The sequence below is a fragment of the Coloeus monedula genome (genome assembly GCF_965178545.1).
Source record: "Coloeus monedula genome assembly, chromosome: 1".
NCBI lineage: Eukaryota > Metazoa > Chordata > Aves > Passeriformes > Corvidae > Coloeus > Coloeus monedula.
The window spans coordinates 119,349,248-119,361,681 of record NC_138781.1 but is presented as its reverse complement, the minus strand read 5'-3'; the positions used below and the strand labels follow the sequence as shown (position 1 = coordinate 119,361,681).

The window sequence follows — 12,434 nt, the reverse complement described above, 5'->3', positions numbered from 1 at the left end:
TAGCTTCCTTTAGAGGAGAGCCTCTTAAATTACCCTGTCTGGGGATTAAAGTAGAAAAGAGGCAAGACTCTTGTGCACAACTGTGGGTGTAAAACAATGGGCTGAGCATGGAAGTTGAAGTATTTCAGTATTTCATGTGCAGATCTGTGTGCCACTGTGTTAGGTTTTGTTAGACTGGCAGCCTTCTTACAGCCATAAAAGAGTAAATAGTTGTACAGTACACACCACCACTTACTGTGGAGCTGTAAGCTCCTCTGGCTTGCTCAGAAATCTGTATTCATTGCACTGTGGCATTGCACAAATGTGCTGTGCCACGGCAGGGTCCCAGAGCAGCAGAACTGAGAGTGCAGATATGTTCTAGGATAATTAAACTGCGCAAGTATTGTCTTAACTTCATTAGTGTTCAGATTTCAGATCTAGCTTATGCAGGATTTTCAAGCAGGTCCTGGCTAATTTCAGAATAAATTAGAGATGCAGTTGTAGCATTTTATACAGGAAATGAGAGCTGGAATCTATTACGAAATTTCAATTATAATAGTGTTGGAAGACAATGCTTTTATGACAGACTCTTTAAAAAGAAAACTCCAAGTTCAATAGTACATGGGTTGCTGATGCAGATAAATGAATGCATTATTTGGGGTGGGAGAGCTGTCTGTGTGTTTATAGCTGTTTTATTTGCATGGGGTGTGCAAATGAATACTTTCTCAGGGAAATTGATGTTTTAGATGATTTGAGCCCAGATGCACAGACTTAGCTTTTACATAAAGGACTTAAATCTCTCATGAGAGACACAGAATGAGTTACTCTTTATTTTCAGTTCTGTTTATTGCCTTCTCTCTTTTCATATGGGATTGCCTAACTTCTAACTTCTTTACTTCATTAAATGTTTGAAAGGCTGATCTTGTATTATGTGAGAGAGCTACCATGAGACTTTCAAGGAAAAGGCTTATAGGGAGGAAGAAAGCAAACAGCATTTTATCAGCAGCACATCTGATTAATGTATGATTAGTATTAGTGAAGGTAATGCTGACAATTGACCAAGAAGAGAAAAAAACAGGTTCTGGCAAATATATTCAAACAGAAGACAGCTTTCATTCATAGATACCGAAGGAAGGCATGTTGAAATGTTCTGATAATGTAAAGTGGTATCACTTGCATAACACTTCTTTAATATTCAGAACTCTTCTCCTTTTATGCCAGTAAAGCCTAATTTGGAAAACTGTACTTCAGCACTTACTACCTGACTCTTCTTGCAAGAAGTGATGTGTTGTTCTTTTCACCCAGAGTTCCCAGTATGTGCAGTGTGTTGCTGGATGTCTGCAGCTGATGCTCAGGGTCAATGAATACCGCTTTGCATGGGTAGAAGCAGATGGAGTCAATTGGTGAGCATCTATTTCCATTTATATGGATATACTTGCACTTACAGTAGTGCACACCCCAGTGACCATTTTTTTGAATGGAACTCTCTTGTGGTAGAGAGGTGTTCTGTGAGTACAAAAGAGATTTGTTTTCAAACATTAACACAGTCAAATAGACGAATGAAACTTGCACTGTTGAGGCTTTAATGCAACTTTCCTGTTCAAGAAGAACTGTTTAAGTATGTATCTGAACAGTTATGTAACAATTTGTGTTCAGCTGAAGATGTTCTGTGTATTATTTAATAGAAAAAGACTAATGAAATGAGTTTCTGCTAATCATCCTAGTCTTTTGAGTTTGGAATTGCTCTGTCTGAAAACATTAGTGAAACGAGAAACATTTTCTAGAGCTAAGACCAATTTTTTTCCATGTATGGCTTCAAGTAGGTCATTCTTTTATCCAATTCTCCTAATAAATACCTTTGCGTTAGGCTAGGATCTTGGCACTAATCTTATTTAAAAAATGCTTGCTTATAAATAATATTTCTGCCATCCATGCCTCTGTGGGGGATGGTTGGTACATGATTTGCACTTTAATGGAAGATACCCCTTTACACTGAAATGGAGAAGAGTCAGAATTACCAGTGAAGTAAAATTTCAAGTGATGTTCATATGTGTCAAGATGATACTACTGAAACCAAGGAAGCTTTTAAATCAAGTATTAAAGCATTACAATAAGCCTGTGTTTCACCATGTTAGAACTGGTCTTAAACTTGGTAAGAATGATTTTTGAATGTAGATTCTGTTTTAAATTTTAAATTAAGCTAGCTGTTTCAGAATGGACCTGTAAATTGCTTACTAAATTTTCAAAACTTCAGCTTAGCAAACCTTCTGCATGATGTCTTCTCGGAGATCTTGTGATACTATTTTTTTTCTACAGTACTTTGTATATTCGTATCTGTGATGATTTTCTGAGTACTCTTAAATAATGAATACTTCAGCTCATTTCAGACACTCCTTGGACAATTAAGGAAAGAAGTTCAATTTGTGTAGATTTGTTCAGTTTATTCCTTCTTAACTCTGAAGGAGCAGCTGTGTGTTTCTGTTTCTTCTAGAAGGACAAATAATGCTTTAAACATGCCAGTAGAAAAACTGTCTTGGTGCACCAGAAGATGGATACTGTACCACATCAGTTCACATGGGAAAAGCTGCTTTATGGCTCTAAGGCTAAGGAGAAAATAACCATAGCTTTAAAAGATGGCTTTCTGAACAAGCTGCTTGCACAGTGATAAACAGTCATGCAGATTACTGTGAAGTGTGTGTTGTGTATGCTCATCCTCAGCAGCTCTTTCCGATGAGTTCCTGTTACCATTTCTTTTAGTGTTTCAGATTGGAGCAATGCAACCAATGTAATCATTATTTAAAAACTAAATGTGCGCTATGTCAATTTTCTTAGCATCATGGGCGTCTTGAGCAACAAATGCGGTTTTCAGCTCCAGTATCAGATGATTTTCTCTGTGTGGCTGCTGGCATTTAGCCCTCAAATGTGTGAATATCTTCGTCGGTACAATATTGTTCCCGTGCTGTCAGATATTCTTCAGGAATCTGTCAAAGAGAAAGTAACCAGAATCATCCTTGCAGCATTTCGGGTATGTATCTGTTGACTGCAGTCATGCTGTGCTTCTCTCACATATTCCTAGGTCTCAAAATGTTGCTGATGCACAGCTGTTTCTGGTGGACCATATCAATAAGCTGATTGGAAGCTTAATTCTCTGGGGTTTTTTTGGTTTTTCTTTTTGTAAACTTGAGTTTTGCTACAGGTAATAGACGTGCTATTACTAGGAATAGATATCTGTTATTCAATGCCTTCTTAAAATAAGGTTGCCTAAGAAAACCAATGTTAACACAGGCACTAATGATTTCTCTTTCTTAATTCAAGATTCTTTTTCCTACTGGTACTACTGTAAAACCCTGGAGCTACTGATAGCTGATAAATCTTACCCTATGAAGCTTTAATTAACAAAATATTATTTTGAATACATATGTTTGTCCCACTGAGAAATTATTTTTATCTACAAGTCCAAAAATCTTTTCTTGGTGGATCTGTAAACACAGATGAGAATACCCATATAGGAGTGATTAACTGACTTACTGTGTCTGCATTACCTGCAAATCACTGGTCCTATTTAAGATAATTAGGAATAACGGAGTACCTAGGCTTGATGTTTTCACTGTGACAGTACCATTTTGTGTTCATGGATGCTACTAGTTTTATGTGCATGCTTGTCAAGTCTTGTGAATAATACAGCATGCTGTAACGACTTGTAGTCCTGTTTTAAAGCAACACTTGGTATCCTGAGAAGGAAATGTAGATCTTGGAAGCTGTTGGTTTTCCTGGATGTGGACTGTGCTCCAAAAGTAAATATTTCAAGCAAATCAGAATGGGGAGAGGGAAATTGTTGCTTACTGACTTACTGATTAGCAATGATAAGCTGTGTGAAGGTGCTTACTCTGTGTCTCTATCTGAAAACATCTGCCACTGAAAGATTTCTGCATAAAGCAGATCATAAGAATCTGCTGTTTTTCTTGTTGAAGGAGTACAGTGGTATGAGATGTTCAGTAGGAGCTATTCTTACAATATATTCTTACTACTCTTACTCTGTAGATGTTGTGTTCTTAAAGATCTCAATGTTAGGATTAAGCAGGGACATACAGCAAGACAGACTGGAAAAAAAAATTAAAAAGAGAAAAAGCTGAGAAGCTCAGCAGTCTATATCCAATTTCTTCCTATTCTGAGGTCATAAAAAGTAGGAGAAATAATTGCTAGTTCTTAGATTTACTGTGTTTTGCAGCAGGCAAAAGAGGAAGCAAAAATGAAGCTAAGATTTTTAAATAAAGGCTAAGAAAGAATAAGGTATTTCTGTTACAGGCTATGGGGAGTGTAACTTAGCTGTTTCCTTTCTCCAACGTTAAGGACTTATGTTGGCATGAAGATGAGTTGTTAACTGGCAGCCAGGAACATAGCAGATTAGAAATTAGACATCAGAGTTGTGAGTTCTGAAGCAAAATTAAAATAGGTAGCAGAGGCAAAATAGTCCTTTTCTTGTGTGTGATGCCACAGTGTCAGTTTATGGGGGGGGGAGGGAATTGCATGAAAGACTAGGCTTGATGATTCCCCAAATCTGTCTGTGCATTACTGAAGGTGCTCCGTGAGTCTTGGCAACTTGGATGTCTTCTCTACTACTTGATCTCTCCTAATTTTACGTATTTCACCTTTTTGTCAATTTAATTGCCTGAGGTATATAACTGCAAATGTAATAATTTTTTCTATAAAGCAACAAGTATTGGGCACTCCTGTCTCCTTGAATCTACTATTTCCTCTACCTAATATTTTATCCCCTCATTTTCATGCTTTTATTGCCTTCTACGTCTGTTTCCTACCTAGAACTAGTTTTACACCTTAAGACTTCAGTTTTTATTACTGAACAGTTTACTGATCCATTCTGTATAGTCATGTGTTTGTGTTTTTACTTTGTTAACATATCCTTTCAAATTTACTATGAAAAGCTTGAGTATCTCACTGCCGTATGAGATAGATAATAATATTTGGAGTAACTTCCACATCTGCTTGCAATGATCTTAACTAGGAGTTCTTCGGAAGCTTTATGCACCTGCTCCTTGAACCTGTTGAATTTTCTTATTTAAGATTCATTATTTGTTCATTTACTGTCATTAGCTGTTTTAACTCTAAGTAAATTAGCATTACTTTCTGTGAATTACCTTTTAGTTCTCCTACTGAAATAGGAACTGGGGGTGGCTTTTTTTTGCATGTTAAAGCTAATTGTATATGGGCATTAAAAGCAGTAATATGACTTATTTTTAGTTTGCAAGTTTTAAAATTGATTTGCAGTGTTCTGCCTCAGTAACTAATAGGATGTCTGATATCTAAGAAACCTTAAGTGTAATAGCTGTGTGACGAGAGTGATGCAGTCAAATTCCTTCTGTAAAGTTTCACTGCTTATTTCTGGTAGATGTTAAGTCTTATTTACATGAACACATGTTCTGTTTGTTAAGGACTTTGTTTTTTATATGAGATTCATGTTTCCAGCTTTATCAAAAAGTGCAGGCGGCCAGCTCTGATTGAAAAACATAATTGAAAGCTGATTAAATTGAGTAGAAATGTAATGAATAAATGACATTGGAACTTGACTATTGCATTCTGTGCTTGTAATTCCAATCTTACCAACAAGCTTCTGTTTGAATAAAAATGTCTAGTTGGAATATTCCCAAACTTGAAAAGAGCTGATCTAATCCAGATGGTAACTTTGAATTGGAAATAGGATTTCAGGTTATTTTTTGTTAAGGCTCTTTGCTTTATGCTATTGCTGCACAGAAAGCTAAAATGATAATCCAAGATAAAAGTAGTTGTTTATGGTGGAGATTCTGGTATTTGGGATATAAACCTGCCCTTTTTCTTTGAATAGTCTCTGTAGTCACCTCAATTTCATGTGGAAAATATTCTAAACAGGTGGATTAGTACTTTGTAGTATTGAAGAGAGAGATTATTTCAGGAAGTGGTCAATTTTGTCATGTACTAAATTTAAAGGTTTCAGTAAGAATTTCCTAAAAATACTGCTTTGTTTCTAAGTAGTCTGTTCTTAAACAAAATACATACATCTTTACTTCCCTAGAATTTGTTAGAGAAATCTACTGAGAGAGAAACTCGCCAAGAATATGCTCTTGCCATGATTCAGTGTAAGGTTTTAAAGCAGCTAGAGAATTTGGATCAGCAGAAATATGATGATGAAGACATCAGTGAAGATATCAAATTTCTACTGGACAAGCTTGGTGAGAGCGTGCAGGACCTTAGGTATGGTTTGCAGTCTGCACTTAAAAATGCAGTTATATGAATGTTGGTAGAACTTTTTTATTTTTTAAGGCTAAAATACTTACAGAATTGTGATATGTAAATGCTGTTTAGTAAGATAAAGCATACCGAGATGTCCTGGTTGTTAGTTTCCTATTGTCTGTCAGTATTTAGAGGCTAAATAGAAAATAAATCTTCACTTATGTATGTGATCTTTGTAACTGATAATTTGTTAAAGGACTTGAAAAGGCTTTGACTTAAAGGATTTCCAGTCAAAACTGAAGACTACCTGATTAGAATAAGTTCTACTGTCCAGATTAACTCAAGTTTTTGCTAGTGTTTACCTAGTTCTTGCTCTTGTGCCTAAATTAAAGTGCATATTGTAGGTAGTGTCAAAGGTTTAAGTAGATGGAAGGTAAAGACTGGAATTCTTGGTTGAGGAAGGCAAAACATAAAAACCCAGCAAAAAAGCAAATTAAATTCCAAAATGTTGCATTTGTGTGGCTTAGGTTTTTTCTTTTTTTTTTTTTCCTGGGAATAGTGTTTTGGGCTGGATAGAGGGATATGGCTGGAAACAATTTTTTCTTCTTCCCTCGCATGCATTTTCTTACTTATAAAATGTTGAGACAGGAAACAATTCTCATACTCTGCAGAGCACTGACTTCCAAATACATCATAGCAATTTGAGCTCCAGCTTTATTAGGGACAGGCTTGGGCATATGGTTCAATGTGTTCATAGAAGCTTGGCCAATATCTCATTTAGGTCTTATGTTGCAGCTCCTTTGATGAATACAGTTCTGAGCTCAAGTCAGGAAGACTGGAGTGGAGTCCTGTGCACAAGTCTGAGAAGTTTTGGCGGGAGAATGCTGTAAGACTAAATGAGAAGAATTACGAACTACTGAAGTGAGTCTTCAAGTCTTGAATCACATGATTTTTTTAATACTTTCTGTGTTTACATGAAGCTGTATCTATCGTAGGTTTTACATTTTAACACAATGTAGTGTCAAGAATGAAAGCAAGTCAAAACATCCTGCTTATTTTAGAATGCCTAGTTTTTTCTGTTCAAAAGCAGAATTGTTTATTTGCTGGTCAGAATGTATTGATGATAGAGGGAATATCTCCAGCTTAACTTGCATGCAGGTTTGATTTGATTAGAAGTGTTTTTTACTATATCTTAATCTTAGTTTGGTATTGTGTGGTGGTGTTGATTTGAGTAATGAACTCCTGTCTTGGATATTTGGGAGTTGAAAGTTGTGGTACTATTCCATTGAAAATTTGACTCAATGCATTATGTTGCAATCTGTCTCTTTTGTGTTGGGTCTAGGTTTGGAGTACACAGATTGTTAGATGAAGTGAATCTGAAGCTCTTATTTTCTTTTGCAGTCAAGGAGTGGCGTATGAAACTGTCCTGAAATGATGCCTGGCTCTTAGTTGTCTCATGTTCATTGTCATTAACTGATAATAAATACATGGTGTTCTTTCAGTTCAGTGCTTGCTTCTAAGTGCCAGATCTAACAGAAATCAGGAGGTTGAGTGGAGCATGTGAGATGTTAGAAGGAATGGCAAGAGCAAGGTGATCCTGAGCTTTATGTGCATGTCGACTGCCATGACACCTCACCAAAAGTCTGATAAATTCTTCTTTGAGGGCATATTGCTGAATATGTAGGATTATACTTAACTATTTTAGATGCTGAAACTGCAGCATGAAGTTCATGTTGAGGCTTAGTATTTCCTGTAGGGATTATAATGTTTCGCTGTATTTATTTCTTCTTGTTCTGGGACTTAATTTATTGTGCTTGTGCTGCTACAGAGACAGTGATCTTCAACAGTTCTTTTAACACACCCCGAACGCTCAAAAAAACCCCCCAAAAACTGAACACCACAACACCAAATGAAACAAACCAACCTACAAAAAAACCACCCACCCTCTGCCACAACATGATGTGGAGATTCTTGCGTCTCAGAAGTTCATTTTTTGCATTGTAAGGCATTTGACAGACAACACTTGCTTTAAGCCATATAAATTTATTTTCCTTATCTGCCTGTTTATTAGTTTTCTAAATCTAATACTCCTACACTGCTGTTAAACAGAATTGTTTTTGTGCCTTCTGCTATTATTGCCTACTTTGATGGTGGACTTGTATTTTGTTCAACAATATTGTATAGATCTTTGGTGTCATCTGATTAGTGTTATGGTTCAAGTTTCTGCTTCCTCTTTGTGTTGAAAGGTTCTTTTCATTTGAGAAGTGCTTTTTCTGTCACTTTCTGGCTTCTAGGGAGGCAGTGGCTGTGGTAATTTAATTTTACCAGGATGTCCTTTTTTTTAATTCCAGTTGAATTTTTCAGCTTGTTTCTGACTTTCTCTGATTAGAACACATTTTTCATCTCACTAAGTATAGAATAATCTAATTTTCCAGTGATCTGTATGTTTAACCTTTTCAACTGTGCCTAACCTTCATAATCTGTGTCATTTCCCCCCCTTCTCACTACTGGCTAGAGAGCAGTGTTACTTGCAGCTGTTTTCCACTAAAGGTGGTTTAACTACTTAATTAAAATGCAGACAGTTGAGAAGCGGTTTTCTACTTCTTACAGCTCTGTGTTTCTGTGCATGCTAAGAAAATAACATGTGGCATTGGAGTAATTTACAATCAGTATAGTTTTCATCTTCTCTGTCTTTGAGTTCAGACAGAACTGCTTTTTAATGCAGCTTGTCTAGAACTCAGAACTGTTGGTCTTGAAGCCAAAGTATAAAAAAAGGAGAGATTTTGTAATCCTTGGTTATAGGTATTTGTGCATGTACCTTGCTAAACGGACTCTAGTGAATACTTTAAATAATTCTGTTAATTAGGGCAGGTTGTTGGTTTCATTAAGTACAACTGCATGTTTGGAAGAAGTTCTAGCTTTACTTTTTGGGTGACTTGTAAAGCATTTTTATGCTTATGGGCTTTGTTATTTTAAGTTATTACTGATTAAAAACCCCTCACAGATAAGAAAACAAAAAAATAAAAACCAACCCAAAACGTGGGACTTGATTGTTTCAAATTCTTTCCTAGAATCCTGACAAAACTTCTGGAGGTTTCTGATGATCCACAGGTGCTGGCTGTAGCTGCTCATGACGTGGGAGAATATGTACGGCACTATCCCCGTGGGAAACGGTAGGAAAATGCCAGTATGTTGTTATTCTAGAGAGTACCTGGAGTATGTACTATGCCTGTGGCTTTTTTTGCTTATTTATATTAAAATATGCTACAAAGGGACTGCAGGTTGTGCTTAAGTTTTATTCACTGGGAAGGTGAGAAAGCACAAACTAGATCAGATGAGAAAATGCAAACTGGATCTTTGACTTAATGTATTTCAGTGTCTCTTAACTTTGAAGGGAGCCAGTGTTTATAGCAAGTATTGAATACAATGTTTAGACTAAAGCAGAAGCCAGGCACCAGAAGAAATTGAAAGAACTACCAAGAGTTTAATCAACATACAATTTTGCCTCTCTGTTGTGACTAACTGGACTGTAATTATTGGACTTAGGGTAGACATGGACTATTGCAACAATGATAAAGACTCTTTTGTGACTTAAGACTACAGAGAAGTTTTTTCCACAAACAGTTGCTATTGTCATTTCAGTGATGCACAGATTCGGTTGTCACTCTGCCATTTAAGCATGTTTTAGCTACACAGATACACATTTTGGTGAAAGTGTTCATGTTCATTATAAACCCAAATCCTGTTGAAATCCACGCAGACATTGCTATATTTTCCTGCTTTTAAAACCTGCTAGCAAAGATGTTTACTGAATAATTGCACCTCTGAGGCAGAGACCACTGAAGCAGAAAGAAGCCTTTGGTTTTTGCAGGAATCTGGCTCATCACTCACACTGGGAGACATGTGACTTAATTTTTGTAGCAAAGAAGAGGTCTGTTCCTGGTTTCTGGTCAGGGTTTAATGGATGTCATGGTTTAACCCCAGCTGGCAACTCAGGTCCATACAGCCACTTGCTGTCTCCCCACAGCAGAATGGGGGAGAAATAGAAGAAAAGTGAGAAAATTTGTAGTTTGAGATAAAGACAATTTAATAGGTAAAGCAAAACAGGGAATTAATTCACTGCTTCCCACGAGCAGGCAGGTGTTCAGCCATCCCAGGGAAAGCAGGGCTCCATCATGCATAATGGGTACTTGGAAAGATAAACACCATGGCTTTCAATGATCCCCCCTTCCTTCTTCTTCTTCCAGTTTTATATGCTGAGCGTGATGCCATATGGTATAGAATATCCCTTTGGTCAGCTGGGGTGAGCTGCAATGGCTGTGTCCTGTCCCAAGTCTTCGTGCAGCCCCAGCCCCCTTGCTGGTGGGGTGAGGAGCAGAAAAGGCCATGATGCAGTGCAAATGCTGCTCAGCAATGATGAAATCAACAGTGGTTTTAGTACAAAGAGGAAAATTAACTACCTCAGCTAAAACCAGCTCAATAGATGAGAATGGCCTTCTAGCCTTGCTGGGAATTTCATGAACACTTCTTGTGCAGACTGCTGTCTTGACAGCAGTAGAATCATGGACAACACACCGAAACTTCAGGCTATACATATGCGCTAGGAAGACTTGTTGACTCCAGAAATACTCACAGCCCTTATAGTCTTGTCAGCTGCTTGAACTGAAATGGTATTTGGAAGAGAGGCAAGATACCCTTCAGTAAGGTGGAAACTAATAGTGCTGCCTGCAAATGGCAAAGCTGGAAGACTGACTAATACTGGTTGTTCTTGCTTTAAGCTGCTCTTTGTATGGAATCATTTTATTATGTGTTTGCTTTAATCTTTAAACAGCTTGCATGCATCTACCTGAATGTTTAGGCTAGTATGGCCATGCAGTTGCTGGACCAAAGCTATTAAATCAAGTGTGGAAAACAGGACCTGTAGCTGTAGCTGGAAAATGTATAGCTGTTAGGACCACAGCTCTACTCAGCTCCCAGGCTGTTAAGCCCTTTCAGCAATGTGTCAGACTTCAAAAGGAGTGGTCATCAGCGAATAAGAAGTGTCCTCGATACTGTTCTAACCCACATTCTTACCTCAAATTCTTACCTCAAATTCTTACACTTTAGCTGCTTCTTGCAGACTTGGCTTATTTAGCTTTCTGTTCCAATGAACAAACTGAAATGCCTCAATCTCTTTCTTCTAAAGAATTTCTTTTGTAATCCAGTGTATTCTTACCAAATATGACTTCAGCAATTTTGGAACTAACTAAAACCTTAAAATACCTATGGATTGTGTGTCAGTTCCAGCATAATAGTCCATTTCTTATGTTTTTTGATACAGAATCATGTACTTCTCCCATGCGTGGTCGGTATTTCACACTCTCATTGTATGACTCACTTTAAGAATGGATACTGTTTCTCGGTTTAGAAGAGTAGAAGAATTCAGGTGTCAAAAGAATACTTTTGTTTCCATTAAGCCTTTATTGTCAACTCTTAACTGGATCATCGTTTAGCCTTTGAAGGTTGCGGCGATGAAGTGGAACCTAAAACTACTTGACTTTACTTGCTGCACACAGCAGAGACCTAGAGTTACAGCTCTGGCTAATCTTTCCCTCTGTCTGACAAAAGAAAATGTTTGTTAAACTAAGACTGCGTTTTTGCATGGCTGTTCTCTAACGCTTAAGTAATTATAAGTTGCTTTTAAAATTACACATTGTGGACCAAATTGTCAAGACAATAGCACTGTGAGCTTCTCGTGAGGCTCACCAAGATGCATTTTCTGAAAGTGTAACTGCAGAAATAAAGTATGGCTAGCCAGATCACTGTGGAAAGCCTAATTAATTCCGCTTTTGTAAGGGTTTTATCTTTGCTAGTCAATTTTTCCCAGTTTTCTAATACTAAACTTAAAGGCAAGTTCTGTGGTATTTCATTCCCCATACGAGAAATATTATAGCCCATGGTTTTATGCTTATAAACAGAAAATTCACAAAAATAAAGCAAAGCGATCTAAAAACACTCTATTAAGCAAAGAGAGAAAACTAGAGAAGATAGGATTCGAACTCAAAACGCCAGGGTTTATAAACTGCGGCTGGAAATAGGTTTCAAGCCTCCCAGCCACAGTGCCACCTGCCTGTGTGCCAAAGGGTGTTGGCTGGATACAAGCTAGCAACAAACCAACAGAGGGAAAATTAAATTCCTTGGAACTCTCACACAAGTTCCCTGACAAGCTCTCACGAGCTGCCAAGCTAACA

At 37.3% G+C, this 12,434-nt stretch overlaps 1 protein-coding gene across 2 annotated transcripts in view; it reads left to right on the top strand.

Annotated features, from left to right (window-relative positions):
• ATP6V1H (ATPase H+ transporting V1 subunit H) overlaps window positions 1–12,434 on the top strand; it is a 49,041-nt gene that overhangs the window by 21,195 nt on the left and 15,412 nt on the right. For both annotated transcript variants that reach the window (XM_082276970.1, XM_082276971.1), the window contains exons 8-12: window positions 1,285–1,382; window positions 2,812–3,004; window positions 6,047–6,225; window positions 7,000–7,125; window positions 9,276–9,377. In XM_082276970.1, coding sequence (XP_082133096.1) covers window positions 1,285–1,382; window positions 2,812–3,004; window positions 6,047–6,225; window positions 7,000–7,125; window positions 9,276–9,377 — 698 coding nt within the window. The remainder of the gene's footprint in view (window positions 1–1,284; window positions 1,383–2,811; window positions 3,005–6,046; window positions 6,226–6,999; window positions 7,126–9,275; window positions 9,378–12,434) is intronic.